Source organism: Salvelinus fontinalis, chromosome 23, assembly GCF_029448725.1.
Source record: "Salvelinus fontinalis isolate EN_2023a chromosome 23, ASM2944872v1, whole genome shotgun sequence".
In the NCBI taxonomy this organism is placed as follows: domain Eukaryota; kingdom Metazoa; phylum Chordata; class Actinopteri; order Salmoniformes; family Salmonidae; genus Salvelinus; species Salvelinus fontinalis.
The window spans coordinates 42,290,103-42,311,969 of NC_074687.1; the positions used below are offsets into that span (position 1 = coordinate 42,290,103).

General features: G+C 43.5%; 1 protein-coding gene across 1 annotated transcript in view; it reads right to left on the minus strand.

Annotated features, from left to right (window-relative positions):
- The window catches only part of dars1 (aspartyl-tRNA synthetase 1), a 39,685-nt gene extending 22,192 nt beyond the window's left edge, over nt 1-17,493 (minus strand). The window contains exons 1-2 of the mRNA XM_055878952.1: nt 17,341-17,493; nt 3,046-3,148 (exon numbers count right to left, since the gene is read on the minus strand). Of these exons, the coding sequence (XP_055734927.1) occupies nt 3,046-3,148; nt 17,341-17,363 (126 nt within the window). The 5' untranslated portion in view covers nt 17,364-17,493. The remainder of the gene's footprint in view (nt 1-3,045; nt 3,149-17,340) is intronic.
- Between the last annotated feature and the right edge of the window lie 4,374 nt (nt 17,494-21,867).

Below are 21,867 nucleotides of genomic sequence, written 5' to 3' on the forward strand. Positions count from 1 at the left end.
ACAGCAAGTGGACTGATTATCTGTGCAACGACTTCTTGGCGACCTTCAAGCAAAATCTCCATACTATGAAAGTTAGCATTAACGGTTAGGCTACCATTTCATTTTCCATGCAAATTGATATGTCTACGGTATTGGCTGGTGGAATAGAGGGAGAATGAGTGGAATGGCCATGGAAGTGGATGGATGCTTTTGCAGTTTCTAAGATTCCAGGGAGAATGTATTCCATCTGAAATATAGGTTACTTTAAGTGTTTCCCCTAAGATATTTTTCAGCAGCGGTGGTTGACACCATCTGAAATAACTGATGCGTGCCACTGCACTGTAGGGAGATGAGGAACAAGCGGTGGCTGTGCACTCATGGGTCTTACTTGTGCAACTGCTCACCCTGTTTGCAACTAATATAAGTTGTAACTATGATCTTAAAAAGGGTAGGTAGCATAAACGTAACCACATAACATACGGATTTGCATTAGTATACGCATCAAAAGTCGCAATGCAAAGTTACACCTCACTTTTACATTTTTCGAGTTATTACATAAAAACGATCCAAATTCAGAAGAAATGCCGAAAAATGCTGTTCCGGGGGAGGTGATGTAATATGGACCCGGCAAGCTAGCCTATTCCCTATAATGTAAACTCCAACAGAAATGTATAACTTCAAATTAAACCAAATCATTTGCACTCATGACTAATCGATTAAATTTTATTTTCAGACAACTTACAAGCAAATACCTTATTAAATTTGTTGTTACAAATCAACTTGCAAGGTTGCCTGCTAACGTTAGCCCTACTAGCCTGCTAATGTTAGCACTACCAGGCTGCTTACATTACATTAGCAACTTGCTGACTCATGTAGTGCTATCAACTGCTAGCTTACAGACACATTCAAGAAAGCCAAATACATTACACCATCTAACCAGTTATAAAGAATATTAGCTACATGCAGTTGTCTTAGCCAGCAAGCTAGCCAGCCTGCTAACATGATCTATTTTGCCAACTAGCTATTAGCCTAGCCAGCCAAGCCTCAGGATTATGGTCAGAATGCTAGAACCCAATTACTGGAGACCAGGTAGAACACAGCTAACACAACTAAAACAAAACCAAAGCTCAAAGCAAAGAGAAAGCAGAGACTTACAGATTGATAGCTGGGGCCACCCGAAGGGAAACATTTTAAAAGTGTGCAGGCTGAGTTAACTACCAAAGCCAGGGGGAGGCGGGTGGTTCACAGGCCTGATGGAGAGTCAGGGAAATACCAAATAGATTCCAGATGTCCGTCAGATGTCGCGCTAGCACTAAGCCAAGGTGGGAAAAGTTACAAAACTCTCATAGCCTACTTCACAGACAACATGCCGAAAAGTTCACATAACAAAAAGGAGAACAGACGAGGTACAACAAATTTAGAGCAAGCAATGATTTTCTCTTTTGTTTTGAGCCCACGGGAAGAAGGCACCAGAGCCTGTCGTGCTAACGGGTTCCCACTAGATAACCAGCAAAAAAGTCTGAGGAGCATGCTGCATGGCCAGACGTGCCCAATCTGCTTCTTGTTTACATTACACTTCCTGTTATTGATGGATTGTAGCTCACGACCACCAACACTTGGTCTGGAATTAAATGACATGCTATCATGACTAGTGGCTAACGTTAGCCAGCTTGAGCTAACTACTGAGGGCCATTCCCCCCAAAAATGTCCGGGAACTTGCAGGCGCCTTGGTGGAAGAGTGGGGTAACATCTCACAGCAAGAACTGGCAAATCTGGTGCAGTCCATGAGGAGGAGATGCACTGCAGTAGACATTGCAGCTGGTGACCACACCAGATGCTGACTGTTACTTTTGATTTTGACCCCCCCTTTGTTCAGAGACACATTATTCCATTTCTGTTAGTCACATGTCTGTGGAACTTGTTCAGTTTATGTCTCAGTTGTTGAATCGTGTTATGTTTATACAAATTAAATTTGCTGAAAATAAACGCAGTTGACAGTGAGAGGACGTGTCTTTTTTTTGCTGAGATATATATATACACACACACATACATACATACATACATTTACATTGACCTCCCCCCCTTGTACACTGCTGCTACTCACCGTTTGTTTGTTACATATGCATAGTCACTTCGCCCCCACCTACATGTACAGATTACAGATTATAACTAGCCTGTACCCCTGCACATTGACTCGGTACCGGTGCCCCTTGTATATAGCCTCGTTATTCTTATTGTGTTACTTTTTATTATTACTTTTTATTTTAGCCTACTTGGTAAATATTTTCTTCTTCTTGAACTGCACTGTTGGTAAAAAGGGCTTGTATGTAAAGCATTTCACGGTAAAGAATACTTGTTGTATTCAGCACGTGGCAAATAGAAAATAGTAACAAAGAAAACCCTTGATTGAGTAGGTGTGTCCAAAATGGCGGCAACGATTTAGCAGCGGCGGGGCACAACTGCTAAATTAATTTAGGGGCAACACTGCTACTTCATGAAAGCATCTGAACTGAGATTGTCCCTAATGAGAGAATGACCCTGTCAACTGGGTTAGGGCAGGGATGTCCTTGTCCCATCGTGCTCTAGCGACTCCTGTGGCGGGCCGGGCGCATGCACGCTGACACGGTCTCCAGGGGTACGGTGTTTCCTCCGACACATTGGTGCTGCTGGCTTCCGGGTTAAGCAGGCATTGTGTCAAGGAAGCAGTGCGGCTTGGCTGGGTCGTGTTTTGGAGGACGCACGGCTCTCGACCTTCGCCTCTCCCGAATCCGTACGGGAGTTGCAGCAATGGGACAAGATTGTAACTACCAATTGGATACCACGAACTTGGGTAGAAAAAGGGGTAAAAAAAAACAACAAACACAGTTTAACTTTCTCCCACTTGCTTACGATGCAACACTGATACCCGACTTAAGAAAATGGCTCTTTGTTTGAGTGGACAAAAACAAACCAACGACAGGAATCGCAAAACAATGGACACCCCCCCCCCCCCCCCCCCCCCCCCCCCGCCCGATTGTGTCACGTCAATAGCACTGAGGGGCAGAGAGGCATACAAAACCCACTGACCAGTTTGGCCTGCTTCTCAGCCTTCTTAGCCGCTTTCTCCGCTTCCTTCTGCTGTTTCTTCAGGCCTTTCTTCGACGGGGCCTGGTCCGCCTCCTCCACGACCCTGCAACAGGAAGTCCAGACCAATGCAAAACATAAGTCAACTAGCTACCTACATTTTTGGGGGCTTCCTGTAGGAAGTTTTTGACCGGTGGGAAAATGTATTCCAGCCATCACCACCACCTCTGAATGTGGCTAATGACACAAGTTGATGAGCCATGTTTCTGTCCAGGCTAACAATAAACACAGCTACTGGGGGAAAAATTAATCCCTTCAAATTCTAGGTCAATATGATTCATACGGACTACAAGGGTGTCTAGCCTTTGTTATGACTACAGTAAGCACCAAGGAGCGGTAGGCATAGGCGATTTGTCTCCAGACTGAGATCAAAGATTCCATGAAAAATAAGAACTTTGCACTTCCTCAATAATATTACTACGCATGTTACACATCCACAGCAGGTATTTTTCTCATCCACAACCTGTGATCGTGTCGGGTTGTGTCATTGTACTCCCTGACAGCAAGCGTCTACAGGAAATAACACTGATCAAAAAGGAGAACGGTGACATAAATAGCAATATAAACAACAATCACAACAGCAACAGATGGCGTTAAGCAATGACTTCAAAAGAAGGACCTGCCAGTGTTTTTACAATGTTTTCCCTTCCACTTGTTTCCTGTCACAAAGGAAATCATAATAGGCATTAGGCAAAGGCAATCCTTCACCGAAACTCTAAATTCTTGATGTTGAATCTTGAACATTTTCAAACAATACCATTCTTATCTCCTGTAATACTATAAAAGCAACCCCTGGGAACCATACGAGTATGTCAACAGTCAGGATGAGTGAGGGCAATTAAGCACATTTACACCTATATACATATCCAGAGGCATTAACACACAATGAGGAGAGGAGAAAATGGTGGTAAGACCCCCTTGACCAGGCTGCAACTGATTTAATGGAATCTAGCATCACTGATAACATAGGTCGTTTTCACAATGACGATAGAAAAGGGACATTTGAGAGGTCCTGGAAAAGGCATTGATGCTGTTTGTGTAAACTTGCGAAATGATCACGCTGCAAGTGCTAGAACAGATGTCGCATTGGGCCATGTTTTTGAAACAGCTGAAACGTATAGCCATTTTCCTTATATTTGAGACTTGTTTAATTGAGGTTTTACCTGAAATTACACTAACAGTCTATTACATTATGAAATTGGCACAGTAGCTGCCGTCTGCCAGCTGCACTGAGCCACGGAAAACTAGAAAACCATTTCCGCCACCATTTCTTTAAAAACATGTTGATACGATCTTAAAATGTTGACATAAGCAAGTCAACATTGAGAAAAGTCAAACAACGAAAGTCAAAAATGTTGAGATATTCTACTATGTTTTTCATTTGTGATTTCAGAGTTGGCACCACAGGTACCAGAGTGGTGGGGGGGGACATCGTTTTCCTGAGGACCAGAGTTTCTCCTGATCTGGTAGGCTAACCTAACCAGGTAAAACTCCAGGTATGACATAGTAATAATTCAGCAGTTGCAACAACAACCCCCCAAAAATTTATATAACTATGATGGGACTCGATTTTTTTATAATTATGTAATATGGAAAATTTTAAAAATATATGGAGAAAATCCTGGCCCTAGGGAGGATGAAAACATAACATTCCTGTCAAACAAATCATGAGGCGAATACGTCTAAAAAACAGTACTTTGTCCTTCTTTTCAATGGTTTTCTGGCAATATTTTTTTATTAAACCAAATCAAAATTGCCGGGGCAAATGGCAGCTCGCCACACGTTTGCCGGCGGCCCTGCTGTGCTGATCCCTGCAACGTGGATAGATGGAAATCGCCACACAATGATGCAAATTAAGAAACAACCTGTACGACCTATATGTATGTTCATTTTGGGTGGCGGGAATGGGCTTCCATGTACAGTGCATTCGAAAAGTTCAGACCCATTGGCTTTTTCCACATTTGTATTAAATTGTTTTTTCCCCCCTCATCTACACACAATACCTCATAATGAAAACGCAAAAACAGGTTTTTAGAAATTGTTGCTCTCAAGCTCCGTCAGTTTGGATGGGGTGCGATGCTGCACAGCTATTTTCAGGTCTCTCAAGAGATGTTCGATCGGGTTCAAGTCCAGGCTCTGGCTGTGCCGCTCAAGGACATTCAGAGACTTGTCCCGAAGCCACTCCTGCATTGTCTTGGCTGCGTGCTTTGGGTTATTGTCCTGTTGGAAGGTGAACCTTCACCCCAGTCTGAAGTCCTGAGCGCTCTGCAGCAGGTTTTCATCAAGGACCTCTCTGTGCTTTGCCTCAACCCCGACTAGTCTCCCAGTCCCTGCTGCTGAAAAACATCCCCACAGCATGATGCTGCCACCACCATGCTTCACCGTAGGGATGGTGCCAGGTTTCCTCCAGATGTGATGCTTGGCCATGTACCTGGTCACGTGGTCACGTACCTGACCAAGGCCCTTCTCCCCCGATTGCTCAGTTAGGCCAGACAGCGAGCTCTAGGAAGAGTCTTGGTGGTTCCAAACTTCTTTCATTTAATAGTGATTGAGGCCACTGTGTTCTTAGGGACCTTCAATGCTGCAGAAATGTTGTTGTACCCTTCCCCAGATCTGTGCCTGGAAACAAGCCTGTCTCCGAGCTCTCCTTTGACCTCATGGCTTAGTTTTTGCTCTGACATGCACTGCCAACTGTGGGACCTTATAGACAGGTGTGTGCCTTTCCAAATCATGTTCAATCAATTGAACTTCAAAGGGTATGAATACTTATGTAAATAAGTTATTTCTAGTTTTCAAACATTCTCAAAACCTGTTATCACTTTGTCATTATGGGGTATTGTGTGTAGATTGTTGAGGATTCTTTTTTCATCCATTTTAGAATAAGGCTGTAACTTAACAAAATGTGGAAAAAGTCAAAGGGTCTGAATAAGTTAGCTTATAACAGTGAACCTTTTTTTGTGGGATACACATAAGGCAATGCTAGATCTTGTAGCATATTTTGGTTAAACTATCCCCAAGTCAATGGAATTGCAAGCCTCTGCATGCACAGTGCATTCTTCCATCACATGTACAGCTAATTATCAAGATCTTGAGCCCACACTACTACACTGTCTGAGCCAAGGACTACATGCTTTCTGATAACAATACTGGGTGGGGTGAATATACTTTATATGACATTTTTTTGTTAACTAGTAAATAGTAGCCTACAGCAAAGTGTATTTAAAACATTTCCAACTTGTTAACAATTTCTGCTCGTTAGCTTTTGCTACCATGTGGGTTTCAGCTTGCTTGTGCCTGCTAACTGAGTGTTAATTCACCTGTTTCCATACGTTTCATTATAAAACATTTATCTTACAAAGGAGTTGTTTAATTTAACTGCTTAAGTATTTATCTGTACATGAAATTGTTTATTTTTTTACTCATTTTTTTCTAATCTTTACAGTAACGGGCTCTATCTGATGTGTGGAGACATTTCACTGCAGCTAATGTAGAAGGAAAAGCTGTGTACATTTGCAAATACTGTGCTAAATCATATGTGACGAATGCAACAAAGATGCAGAATCATCTGACCAAGAGCATAAAGTTCCCTCAGGGCTCACAACAAGCAACCTCTGACAAAAGTCCCTATACTTCTATTCGAGGTGAAAATTATGAAGAATCAGACACCTTATCGATAGCAACAGCTCATGGTCCTCCTGAAATCCGAAGTTTTTGTTGACTCAATGGAAGAACGTAGTCAGAGAAATGCTGATTCATGTCTTGCTCGAGCTGTGTATGCAACTGGTTCCCCTCTGATGCTCACAGGCAATGTGTATCGGAAGAGATTTCTGAATTTTCTTCGTCCAGCATACACCCCTCCAACCAGACATGCTTTATCTACTCATTTGCTGGATGCAGAGTTCAGAGTTCAAGTGAAGGTCAAGCAAATCATAGAGAAAGCAGACTGTATTGCAATCATCTCTGATGGGTGGTCAAATGTTTGTGTGCAAGGAATAATTAACTACATCATCTCCACCCCTCAACCAGTATTCTACAAGTGCACAGACACAAGAGACAACAGACACACCGGTCTCTACATTGCAGATGAGCTGAAGGCAGTCATCAATGACCTTGGACCACAGAAGGTATTTGCACTGGTGACAGACAATGCTGCAAACATGAAGGCTGCTTAGTCTAATATGGAGGGGTTCTACCCTCACATCACACCCATTGGCTGTGCTGCTCGTGTATTTAATCTGCTTCTCAAGGACATCATAGCACTGAAAACAATGGATACACTCTACAAGAGAGCCAAGGAAATGGAGGGGGGGGGGGGGGGCAGGTAACCTAGTGGTTAGACTGTTGGACTAGTAACCGAAAGATTGCAAGATCAAATCCCCGAGCTGACAAGGTAAAAAAAAAAAAAGTCGTTCTGCCCCTGAATAACGCAGTTATCCCACTGTTCCTAGGCCGTCATTGAAAATAATAATTTGTTCTTACCTGACTTGCCTAGTAAAATAAAATAAAATGGTTAGGTATGTGAAGGGTCATCTAGCAGCAATCTACCTCACCAAGCAAAGTGAGAAGAATAAGAGCACCACATTGAAGCTGCCCAGCAACACCAGTTGGGGTGGTGGTGTTGTCATCATGTTTGACAGACTCCTGGAGGGGAAAGAGTCTCTCCAAGAAATGGCAGACCCATCAAAAGGATACTCCTGGATGATGTATTTTGGGAGGGAGTGGTAAGCAGCCTGAAACCTATAGCAGAAGCCATTGCACGGATTGAGGGAGACAATGCCATCCTGTCTGATGTTCAGACTCTGCTTGCAGATGTAAAAGAATAAATCCGTACTGCCCTGCCCACTTCACTGTTGCTCCAAGCAGAGGAAACTGCAGTTCTAAAATACATCAAAAAGCGTGTAGACTTCTGCCTGAAGCCCATACACACCGCAGCATACATGTTGGACCCCAAGTATACTGGCAAGAGCATCCTGTCTGGTGCAGAGATCAACAAGGCCTATGGTGTCATCACTACCATGTCTCGCCATCTTGGCCTGGATGAGGGCAAGGTTCTTGGCAGTCCGGCGAAGTACACTTCCAAGCAAGGGCTTTGGGATGGAGATGCAATATGGCAGACATGCCAACATATCTCATTAGCCACCTGGTGGAAGGGACTTTGTGGATCTGAGGCTCTTTCCCCTGTTGCCTCCATCATCCTGATCCTTGATAAGCAGACCTGGGTGTTTCAGGGCCAGGTTGAATCTGCAGACGTGTTGCTTTGCGTTTTGTTGCTGTGCGTTTTACTGCCAACTTTACTTTACTTTGCTAGCTGACAACTTTACGTTTTTTGTTTTGTTTCTGTTTTTAATTACCGTTTATATTTTTAGTTTTTCCATCGCAACTTTTTTCCCTCATTCAACTTTTCACTCCGGACGCTTTATCTGGACATGGTTCGTCAACACCTTCAACAGCCGAAGCTAAGTAGTAACATTAACATGATGTCTTCTAATTGCAGTCGCTGTACTCATAATATACAGGAGAACGATCGCCTTACGGCGAAAATAGCTGTGCTGCAAGCCCAGCTTCAGACGCAATCGTTAGGCAAGGGTAATTTCAGTGTAGGAAAGGAAGAAACAGCGTCTGTGCCACCAGTAAGTACAGATAGTAACGTTAGTATAAATCCCCCCGCACAGTCCCCGCAGCCGGACAACTTTCTCATGGCTTCTGGAGGGAAATGCTGTTGGAATGCTCAACCGGTGTCGCTCATTCAGCCGACAGAAACTTTCAACCGGTTTTCCCCATTATGTAGCGAGTCGGAGTCTGAGTCTTCTCTTGTCTCTACTCCTCCCGTTACGGGGTCTGAGACGCCGAAGGCTCCCACCGTTAGCTCTGACAAATTGAAAACCCTAGTCATTGGCGACTCCATTACCCGCAGTATTAGACTTAAAACGAATCACCCAGCGATCATACACTGTTTACCAGGGGGCAGGGCTACCGACGTTAAGGCTAATCTTAAGATGGTGCTGGCTAAAGCTAAATCTGGCGAGTGTAGAGAGTATAGAGATATTGTTATCCACGTCGGCACCAACGATGTTAGGATGAAACAGTCAGAGGTCACCAAGTGCAACATAGCTTCAGCGTGTAAATCAGCTAGAAAGATGTGTCGGCATCGAGTAATTGTCTCTGGCCCCCTCCCAGTTAGGGGGAGTGACGAGCTCTACAGCAGAGTCTCAGCACTCAATCGCTGGTTGAAAACTGTTTTCTGCCCCTCCCAAAAGATAGAATTTGTAGATAATTGGCCCTCTTTCTGGGACTCACCCACAAACAGGACCAAGCCTGACCTGCTAAGGAGTGACGGACTCCATCCTACCTGGAGGGGTGCTCTCATCTTATCTACCAACATAGATAGGGCTCTAACTCCTTTAGCCCCACAATGAAATAGGGTGCAGGCCAGGCAGCAGGCTGTTAGCCAACCTGCCAGCTTAGTGGAGTCTGCCAATAGCACAGTCAGTGTAGTCAGCTCAGCCATACCCATTGAGACTGTGTCTGTGCCTCGACCTAGGTTGGGCAAAACTAAACATGGCGGTGTTCGCCTTAGCAATCTTATTAGGATAAAGACCTCCTCCATTCCTGCCATTATTGAAAGAGATCGTGATACCTCACATCTCAAAATAGGGTTACTTAATGTTAGATCCCTCACTTCAAAGGCAGTCATAGTCAATGAACTAATCACTGATCATAATCTTGATGTGATTGGCCTGACTGAAACATGGCTTAAGCCTGATGAATTTACTGTGTTAAATGAGGCCTCACCTCCTGGTTACACTAGTGACCATATCCCCCGTGCATCCCGCAAAGGCGGAGGTGTTGCTAACATCTATGATAGCAAATTTCAATTTACAAAAAAAAAAATGGCGTTTTCGTCTTTTGAGCTTCTAGTCATGAAATCTATGCAGCCTACTCAATCACTTTTTATAGCTACTGTTTACAGGCCTCCTGGGCCATATACAGCGTTCCTCTCTGAGTTTCCTGAATTCCTATCAGACCTTGTAGTCATAGCAGATCATATTCTAATTTTTGGTGATTTTAATATTCACATGGAGATGTCCACAGACCCACTCCAAAAGTCTTTCGGAGCCATCATCGACTCAGTGGGGTTTGTCCAACATGTCTCTGGACCTACTCACTGCCACAGTCATACTCTGGACCTAGTTTTGTCCCATGGAATAAATGTTGTAGATCTTAATGTTTTTCCACATAATCCTGGACTATCGGACCACCATTTTATTACGTTTGCAATCGCAACAAATAATCTGCTCAGACCCCAACCAAGGAGCATCAAAAGTCGTGCTATAAATTCTCAGACAACACAAAGATTCCTTGATGCCCTTCCAGACTCCTTCTGCCTACCAAAGGACGTCAGAGGACAAAAATCAGTTAACCACTTAACTGAGGAACTCAATTTAACCTTGTGCAATACCCTAGATGCAGTTGCACCCCTAAAAACGGAAAAAATTGGTCATAAGAAACTAGCTCCCTGGTATACAGAAAACACCCGAGCTTTGAAGCAAGCTTCCAGGAAATTGGAACGGAAATGGCGCCACACAAAACTGGAAGTCTTCCGACTAGCTTGGAAAGACAGTACCGTGCAGTACCGAAGAGCCCTCACTGCTGCTCGATCATCCTACTTTTCCAACTTAATCGAGGAAAATAAGAACAATCCAAAATTTCTTTTGATACTGTTGCAAAGCTAACTAAAAATCAGCATTCCCCAAGAGAGGATGGCTTTCACTTCAGCAGTAATAAATTCATGAACTTCCTTGAGGAAAAGATCATGACCATTAGAAAGCAAATTACGGACTCCTCATTGAATCTGCGTATTCCTCCAGGGCTTAGCTGTCCTGGATCTGCACAGCTCTGCGAGGGCCTGGGATCGGGAGAGACACTTAAGTGTTTTAGTACTATATCTCTTGACACAATGATGAAAATAATCATGGCCTCTAAACCTTCAAGCTGCATACTGGATCCTATTCCTACTAAACTGCTGAAGGAGCTGCTTCCTGTGCTTAGCCCTCCTATGTTGAACATAATAAACAGCTCTCTATCCACCGGATGTGTACCAAACTCACTAAAAGTGGCAGTGATAAAGCCTCTCTTGAAAAAGCCAAACCTTGACCCGGAAAATATAAAAAACTATCGGCCTATATCGAATCTTCCATTCCTCTCAAAAATTTTAGAAAAAGCTGTTGCGCAGCAACTCACTGCCTTTCTGAAGACAAACAATGTATACGAAGTGCTTCAGTCTGGTTTTAGACCCCATCATAGCACTGAGACTGCACTTGTGAAGGTGGTAAATTACCTTTTAATGGCGTCAGACCGAGGCTCTGCATCTGTCCTCGTGCTACTAGACCTTAGTGCTGCCTTTGACACCATCGATCACCACATTCTTTTGGAGAGACTGGAAACCCAAATTGGTCTACACGGACAAGTTCTGGCCTGGTTTAGATCTTACCTGTCGGAAAGATATCAGTTTGTCTCTGTGAATGGTCTGTCCTCTGACAAATCAACTGTACATTTCGGTGTTCCTCAAGGTTCCGTTTTAGGACCACTATTGTTTTCACTATATATTTTACCTCTTGGGGATGTTATTCGAAAACATAATGTTAACTTTCACTGCTATGCGGATGACGCACAGCTGTACATTTCAATGAAACATGGTGAAGCCCCAAAATTGCCCTCGCTAGAAGCCTGTGTTTCAGACATAAGGAAGTGGATGGCTGAAAACGTTCTACTTTTAAACTCGGACAAAACAGAGATGCTTGTTCTAGGTCCCAAGAAACAAAGAGATCTTCTGTTAAATCTGACAATTCATCTTGATGGTTGTAAAGTCGTCTCAAATAAAACTGTGAAGGACCTCGGCGTTACTCTTGACCCTGATCTCTCTTTTGACGAACATATCAAGACTGTTTCAAGGACAGCTTTTTTCCATCTACGTAACATTGCAAAAATCAGAAATTTTCTGTCCAAAAATGATGCAGAAAAATTAATCCATGCATTTGTTACTTCTAGGTTAGACTACTGCAATGCTCTACTTTCCGGCTACCCGGATAAAGCACTAAATAAACTTCAGTTTGTGCTAAATACGGCTGCTAGAATCCTGACTAGAACCAAGAAATTTGATCATATTACTCCAGTGCTAGCTTCCCTACACTGGCTTCCTGTTAAGGCAAGGGCTGATTTCAAGGTTTTACTGTTAACCTATAAAGCGTTACATGGGCTTGCTCCTACCTATCTTTCCAAGTTGGTCCTGCCGTACATACCTACACGTACGCTACGGTCACAAGACGCAGGCCTCCTAATTGTCCCTAAAATTTCTAAGCAAACAGCTGGAGGCAGGGCTTTCTCCTATAGATCTCCATTTTTATGGAACAGTCTGCCTACCCATGTGAGAGACGCAGACTCGGTCTCAACCTTTAAGTCTTTACTGAAGACTTATCTCTTCAGTAGGTCATATGATTGAGTGTAGTCTGGCCCAGGAGTGTGAAGGTGAACGGAAAGGCTCTGGAGCAACGAACCGCCCTTGCTGTCTCTCCAGGGCCGGTTCCCCTCTCTCCACTGGGATTCTCGGCCTCTAACCCTGTTACTGGGGCTGAGTCACTGGCTTGCTGGTGCTCTTTCATGCCGTCCCTAGGAGGGGTGCGTCACTTGAGTGGGTTGAGTTACTGACGTGAACTTCCTGTCTGGGTTGGCGCCCCCCCTTGGTTGTGCTGTGGTGGAGATCTTTGTGGGCTATACTCGGCCTTGTCTCAGGATTGTAAGTTGGTGGTTGAGGATATCCCTCTAGTGGTGTGGGGGCTGTGCTTTGGCAGAGTGGGTGGGGTTATATCCTTCCTGTTTGGCCCTGTCCGGGGGTTTCTTCGGATGGGGCCACAGTGTCTCCTGACCGCTCCTGTCTCAGCCTCCAGTATTTATGCTGCAGTAGTTTATGTGTCGGGGGGCTAGGGTCAGTTGGTTATACCTGGAGTACTTCTCCTGTCTTATCCAGTGTCCTGTGTGAATTTAAGTATGCTCTCTCTAATTCTCTCGTTCTCTCTTTCTCTCTGAGAACCTGAGCCCTAGGACCATACGTCAGGACTACCGGGCATGCTGACACCTTGCTGTCCCCAGTCCGCCCGGCCTTGCTGCTATTCCAGTTTCAACTGTTTCTGCCTGCGGTTACGAAACCCCTACCTGTCCCAGACCTGCTGTTTTCAACTCTTAATGATCGGCTATGAAAAGCCAACTGAGATTTATTCCTGATTATTATTTGACCATGCTTGTCATTTATGAACATTTTGAAAATCTTGGCTCTCTCTAATTTTCTCCTTCTCTCTTTCTCTCGGAGGACCTGAGCCCTAGGACCATACGTCGGGACTACCGGCCGTGGTGACTCCTTGCTGCCCCCAGTCCGCCTGGCCTTGCTGCTATTCCAGTTTCAACTCTTCTGCCTGCGGTTATGGAACCCCTACCTGTCCCAGACCTGTTGTTTTTCAACTCTTAATGATCAGCTATGAAAAGCCAACTGAAAATTATTCATGATTATTATTTGACCATGCTTTTCACTTATGAACATTTTTGAACATCTTGGCATAGTTCTGTTATAATCTCCACCCGGCACAGCCAGAAGAGGACTGGCCACCCCTCATAGCCTGGTTCCTCTCTAGGTTTCTTCCTAGGTTTTGGCCTTTCTAGGGAGTTTTTCCTAGCCACCGTGCTTCTACACCTGCATTCTAGCTGTTTGGGGTTTTAGGCTGGGTTTCTGTACAGCACTTCGAGATATTATCTGATGTACGAAGGGCTATATAAAATAAAATTGATTGATTGATTGATTGATCCTCCAAATCCCACCAACATCAGCCGCCTCAGAGCGCAACTGGTCCTTGTTTGGGAACACACACACACACCAAAGCACGCAACAGGCTGACCAATACAAGGCAAATGTGAGGCTTTTTGAGCCTGACAACGAGCCATCCTCTGCCAGGTTGGAAAGTAACAGTGAAGATGAGGCCTCAGAGTCAAGGATGGATCATGGATGGATCATTCAATATTCCCTTTCTTTTGTTGTTCAGTGAAATCATCCCATGTGAAGAGTCAACTCTTTTAATTAAAGTTAATTTCGTAACAATTTTTATTTAAAAAATTCTATTGGAAGGATTTAATAATTTGCAAATACGTCTACTTATGATAAGGTAAAATGTTTATGTTTCTGTCTCCATATATGGTAAATATATCCAATGCAAAAAACATCTACATTTAAATGGTAGTCATATTAATTTGCATATATTTCCATTAATTCCCATATATTCCCACGGAAAGTTTCCACCTCTGAATATTCCCCAAAATGTGCAACCCTATTCCCATGCGTAGCCTCCTGGCTAGTGGCTGGCTATTGTGACATTTACGGTACTTTTGAGTTGCTAAGCAAGAAAGTCAACCGAACCTTCTAAGTGTATGTACATATTATGTAAATAGAAATTTCTTCCTGATAACTCGATTCAGTGAGAATAAGCCCATATTCCTCCAAATGAAAGACTCAGAGAGTCACTGTGACTACTTCAACATGTGCCATCATGGATAGACTATGGGTTATTTTACAGAAAACAAAGGAAGACTTGATGTGTTGAATAAGTGAAAGTAAGATCGGACATGAACTGACTGATTATGCACCCTACTAATTTCAAATTTTCATCATATTTAGGCTTAGTTTAACATTTCTGTCTACACTTTTTGGGACAACTGCTGCCCCCATGACACCTGGGCCACGTTCAGTTACAAAAGCGTTACAGATATATTCCTGCAATTTATATATATATATATATATATATATTTTATTTTTTTTATTTTTTTTACCTTTTATTTAACTAGGCAAGTCAAATTCTTATTTACAATGACGGCCTACCCTGGCCAAACCCTAAACCGAACAACACTGGAACAATTATGCACCGCCCTATGGGACTCACAATCACGGCTGGTTGTGATACAGCGTGGAATCGAACCAGGGTCTGTCGTGACGCATCTAGCACTGAGATGCAGTGCTGCGCCACTCGGGAGCCCCTAAATAGAGCAGACGTGATTCCTTATTCAGGCATGTTTGTTATACTGTAGCATATTTCTATATGAACATTCCAAAATGTTGCGTCTTGCTGGACACCCCCCTGCCCTCATGTAAAATCAGTCTTGGGCTTCACCTGCTGTGAACACAGCAGGGCTTGACAGCAAAAGAAAATTGGCACTTGTCCTTAGGACAAATAGGACAGATTTTTTACTTGTCCAAAACTTCAAGTCACTTACAAGTGAAAAAACATCTGTAACACCATGGGCCAAAACAGTGCTTGAAAATTGTGTTGCATAATGCAAGGAACCACTTCAAAAGATAAAAAGCATTATTATCACTAGTATTGACAATGGAAGGCTGCTGGTCTCTGATCCCATGTATTATATCTCCTGCCTTTGTTGCCTTGAGAAAGCCACTAAACCCCCCCCAAAGTAAAATACTGCACTGATAGGCTTTTGATCCAACCCTGCTCAAACACAGTCAGCTTATCAAGTGACTGCTGAGCAGCTGTTTTTTTTGTCTTTATAAAATAATTCCCTCAGTCAATTACCAGGGATCAAATGGCTAAGGTGGGCGACTTCAAAGCAAGGTAGCTAACTCAGACACGTTTCTGTTTTCAGGGGAGAGCTTGGCAACATAGGAGTTACCTGTCAATGAAGCTATTTTTTTACGTTTTTAGAATTATATGGCCAGTATTGAATAGACGAGAATCCCAGCTTTCTAACGGTGTCAGAATTATTTCAACACCCAATTTTGAACACTTGAGAAGTTTTACAACCGGAGTACTCAGCATTGGTTTCAAACTCTGCACCCATATCAACTGTGTGGCGGCCATTTGCGGTTGTACACGAGTGCCGGGTGGGAAAGTTATATTTAGGACATGCCATCAATACATGCCAATACGTAAATAGTTAACTAGCGAGATAGCCAATTCAAAACACATTGTGTAGTTTGGCTGGTTATCTTGTTAGTCTATTGTATATCATTATTTTATCTGCTGCTAGGTCTCTCTCGCCTCTGGCAAAAACCCACTCACACTGCATCACCTGCCAAACACCCTGACTTTTACAGCTATAACTGGGAAAATAACTCACGGTGGCTCTGATCTCAAAAACGCATCTTGCATGATTGAAAGACCGCTCGTGCCTGTCAACGCAGGCCTAAAATAATTATACTGTGATGCGCTCTGCAGAGATTGGGAGGCCAGTGCACAACACACCGCATCCAGAGGTAACTTTGATCCAAATTGTTTTAATTGTCCAGTCGGGCAATTTAAATCTATAATCTGCTCGATTGACAATTTGTTTTACTTGCCTCGGCAAGTGGACAAGCGTTAATGTATACTATACAATGTTCAGCACTGGCTGTCAAACAGTGATCTAGACTTGTCAGTTTATTTCTGTCCCAAAATCAATTGTAATGCTTCCCCTACACTTGCCAAGCTGTTTTAAGGAAAACACTGAACTTTATGACATGGTTGTGCACTCTGACCCGAGCAGAAAACTGCCACTGGTCAAACAACTGGGGGAATGTGTATGGATGTACACGTTATGACACTTTCCCTTTTGCAGAGCCTTTACAACCACACTCAATAATGAATGGCACATGTCATGCTAACTACCTTTCTCACAAATAGGTTTTATACGATATACTGGTAGTTAACTATTTACGTAATTTAATTTTGAGTACGGAGGAATGCAAATTGCTAAACGAAAGTTCAACCACTAAATCAAGGCTTTGTTTTAACTAGCAAGCTAGCTACCTAACTAACTACTAGGTACAGCACGCATGAAAAGCAGCTGTTAGCCAGCTAAATTAAGTGGCATGTATTATTGAGCATGATGGCACCGTCAGAGAGCATTGGCATGCATGGTGGTTAGCTTGCTACTGTTACGACACTAGCAAGTTAGCTAGCTGTCAAACTTTAGCTGTAGAAGCTAGCAGAAAGAAGCGTGGACTTCACGGCTGTAGCTGCTATTCGTGACATTTTCTGTTTTAAACTGGCTAGCTAGCAAATTAGTTTACTATCTTCATGGAAAACTGATATATTAAATTGCTGATGCAATCATCTGCAAATACAACCGGCTTTAGCTAGCCAGCTAACGTTACAGTATCTAACTTTCGCGTTTAAAACATTCTGAGTCACGAGAAAACATTTCTCTTACCCTTGGACTCCATCTTTAGTCATGACAGTTATTATTCTTTTGAGATGGTTGATATCAAACGTTTCTTGACAGTTACTTCTGAGACAGTCAGCTGTTCAGAGAGCATTCATAGGTGGTAGAAGACGGGCCTATTTCTCTGATGCACAGAATTTTTTTTTTCTCAATCCGGCATGAAACTAGGTCAAAGAACAATTGTTCCGCCAGAGCTGTGGAAATCTCATCCTGTCATATTTCAAATCAAGTTGTATTTGTCATATGCACTGAATACAACAGGTGTAGTAGACCTTACCGTGAAGTGCTTACTTACAAGCCCTTAACCAACAATGCAGAGTAAGAAAATATGAGCTTAAAATAACATTAACGAGGCTAAATACAGGGGGTAAATAAATCCAAGTTAAAAATGTAACACTATAAAATAACAATAAGGAGGCTATATACAGGGGGTACTGAGTCAATGTGGGGGTATCGGTTAGTTGAGGTAACTGAGGTACTATGTACATGTAGGTAGGGGTAAAATGACTATGCATAGATAATAAACATTGAGTAGCAGCAGCATAAAAAAAGGGGGTCAATGTAAATAGTCCGGGTAGCCATTTGATTAACTGCTCAGCATTCTTATGGCTTGGGGGTAGAAGCTGTTAAGGAGTTTTTTGGACCTAGACTTGGTGCTCTGGTACCGCTTGCCATGCAGTAGCAGAGAGAACCGTCTGTATTATATTGGGTGGCTGGAGTCTTTTAACAATTTTTAGGGCCTTCCTCTGACACTGCCTGGTATAGAAGTTCTGGATGGCAGGAAGCTTGGCCCCAGTGATGTACTGGGCCATACGCACTACCCTCTGTAGTGCTTTGAGGTCGGATGCCGACCAGTTGCAATACCAGGTGGTGATGCAACCAGTCAGGATGCTCTCAATGGTGCAGCTGTAGAACTTTTTGAGGATCTGAGGACCCATGCCAAATCTTTTCAGTCTCTTGAGGGGGAATAAGTGTTGTCGTGCCCTCTTCACAACTGTCTTGGTGTGTTTGGACCATGATAGTTTGTTGGTAATGTGGACACCAAGTAACTTGAAGTTCTCGACCCGCTCCACTACAGCCCTGTCAATGTGAATGAGGGCGTGCTCGTTCCTCCTTTTCCTGTAGTCCACGAACAGCTCATTTGTCTTGTTCACATTGAGGGAGAGGTTGTTTTTCCTGGCACCACACTACCAGTCTCTGACCTCCCTATAGGCTGTCTCATTGTTGTCGGTGATCAGGCCTACCAACATTGTCTCGTCGGCAAACTTATTAATGGTGTTGGGGTCGTGCTTGGTCATGCAATTGTGGGTGAACAGGGATTATAGGAGGGGCTCCTGTGTTGAGGATCAGCGTGGTAGATGTGTTGTTGACTACCCTTACCACCTGCGGGTGGCCGGTCAGGAAGTCCAGGATCCAGTTGCAGAGGGAAGTGTTCTCACGTAGGTGTTCCTTTTATCCAGGTGGGAAAGAACAGTGTGGAGTGCAATAGAGATTGCGTCATCAGTGAATCGATTGGAGCGGTATGCAAATTGGAGTGGGTTTAGTGTTAATGGGATGATGGTGTTGTGAGCCATGACCAGCCTTTTAAAGCACTTCAGGGCTACAGATGAGGTGTGCTACGGGTCGGTAGTCATTTAGGCAGGTTACCTTGGCGTTCTTGGACACAGGGACTATGGTGCTCTGCCTGAAACATGTAGGTATTACAGATTCGGTCAGGGAGAAGTTGAAAATGTCAGTGTAGACACTTGCCAGTTGGTCAGAGCATGCTCTGAGTACACGCCCTGGTAATCCGTCTGGTCCTGCGCCCTTATGAACGTTGACCTGTTTAAAGTTCTTACTTACATCGGCTATGGAGAGCGGGATCACACAGTCGTCTGAAACTGCTGGTGCTCTCATGCATGCTTCAGTGTTGCTTGCCTCGAAGCTCATCTGGTAGGCTTGTGTCACTGGGCAGCTCGCAGCTGGGCTTCCCTTCGTAATCTGTAATAGTTTGCAAGCCCTGCCACATCCAACGAGTGTCAGAGCCGGTGTAGTAGGATTAAATCTTAGTCCTGTATTGACGCTCTGGGCATAGCGTGATTTCTTATACGAGTGTCCAGCTCCTTGAAAGCGGCAGCTCTAGCCTTTAGCTCAGTGCGGTTGTTGCCTGTAATTCATGGCTTCTGGTTGGGATATGTACGTACAGTCACTGTGTGGATGACTTCCTCAATGCACTTATTGACGAAGCTGGTGACTGATGTGGTATACTCCTCAATGCCATCGGATAAACCCCGGAACATATTCCATTCTGTGCTAGCAAAATAGTCCTGTAGCTTAGCATCTGCGTCATCTGACCACTTCCGTATTGAGCGAGTCACTGGTACTTCCTGCTTTAGTTTAGCTTGTAAGCAGGAATCAGGAGAATAGAATTATGGTCAGATTTGCCAAATGGAGGGAGAGCTTTGTATGTGTCTCTGTGTGTGTAAGATCATGCAAGATATGGATGTTTTGCTTACACTCCAATAATGTAAATGTAATATTTAAGCATTAAGGCATGAGGGGGAGTGGTATTTGATCAACATACCATGGCTGGGGGCTGTTCTTATGCACGACGCAAAGTGGAGTGCCTGGATACAGCCCATAGCCATGGTATATTGGCAATATACTACAAACCCCTGAGGTGCCTTATTGCTATTATAAACTTGTTACCAACGTAATTAGAGCAGTAAAAATAAATGTTTTGCCATACCCGTGGCATGCGGTCTGATATACCACGGCTGTCAGCCAATCAGCATTTAGGGATCAAACCACCCAGTTTATAATTATACACTGTATATATAATATATTTGGGGCGGCAGGTAGCCTAGTGGTTGGGCCAGTAACCGAAAGGTTGCTAGATTGAATCCTAGAGCTGACAAGGTAAAAATCTGTCGTTCTGCCCCTGAATAAGGCAGTTCCTAGGCTGTCATTTTAAATAAGAATTTGTTCTTAACTAACTTGCGTGGTTAAATAAAGGTAAAAAATATACAGTACCAGTCAAAAGTTTTGACACGCCTACTCATTCAAGGGTTTTTCTTTATTATTATTATTTTCTACATTGCAGAATAATAGTGAAGACATCCAAACTATGAAATAACATATATGGAATCATGTAGTAAAAAAAAAAGTGTTTAAAAAAGTTGATTATTCAAAGTAGCCACCATTTGTCTTGATGACAACTATGACGACTATTGGCATTCTCTCAACCAGCTTCATGAGGTAGTCACCTGGAATGCTTTTCAATTAACAGGTGTGCCTTGTTAAAAGTAAATGTGTGGAATTTATTTCCTTCTTCATGCATTTGAGCCAATCAGTTGTGTTGTGACAAGGTAAGGGTGGTATAGAGAAGAGAGCCCTATTTGGTAAAACACCACGTCCATATTATGGCAAGAACAGCTCAAATAAGCAAAGAGAAATGACAGTCCATCATTACTTTAAGACATGAAGATCAGTCAATCCGGAAAATGGCAAGAACTTTGAATGTTTCCTAAAGTGCAGTCGCAAAAACCATCAAGCGATCTGATGAAACTGGCTCTCATGAGGTCCGCCACAGGAAAGGAAGACCCAGAGTTACCTCTGCTGCAGAGGATAAGTTCATTAGAGTTACAAGCCTCAGAAATTGCAGCCCAAATAAATGCTTCACAGAGTGCAAGTAACAGAGACTGCGTAAATCAGGCCTCCATGGTCGAATTGCTGCAAAGAAACCACTACTAAAGGACACCAATAAGAAGAAGACACTTGCTTGGGCCAAGAAACACCAGCAATGGACATTAGACCGGTGGAAATCTGTCCTTTGGTCTGATGAGTCCAAATTTGAAATTTTTGGCTCCAACCGCTGTGTCTTTGTGAGACGCAGAGTAGGTGAACGGATGATTTCCACATGTGTGGTTCCCACCGTAAGGCATGGAGGAGGAGGTGTGGGGGTGTTTTGCTGTTGACACTGTCTGTGATTTTTTTTTTTTTTTATTCAAGGCCCACTTAACCAGCATGGCTACCACAGCATTCTGCAGAAATACACCATCCCATTTGGTTTGCGCTTAGTGGGACAGTCATTTGTTCTTTAACAGGACAATGGCCCAACACACCTCAAGGCTGTGTAAGTGCTATTTGACCAAGAAGGAGAGTGATGGAGTGCTGCATCAGATGACCTGGCCTCCACAATCACCTGACATCAACCCAATTGAGATGTTTTGGGATGAGTTGGACCGCAGAGTGAAGGAAAAGCAGCCAACAAGTGCTCAGCATATATGGGAACTCCTTCAAGTCTGTTGGAAAAGCAGCATCATGTTGTGGGGGTGCTTTGCTGCAGGAGGGACTGGTGCACTTCACAAAACGGATGGCATCATGAGGAGGACAATTATGTGCAAATATGGGAATCAACATCTGAAGACATCAGTCAGGAAGTTAAAGCTTGGTCGCAAATGGGTCTTCCAAATAGACAATGACCCCAAGCATACTTCCAAAGTTGTGGCAAAATAGCTTAAGGACAACGAAGTC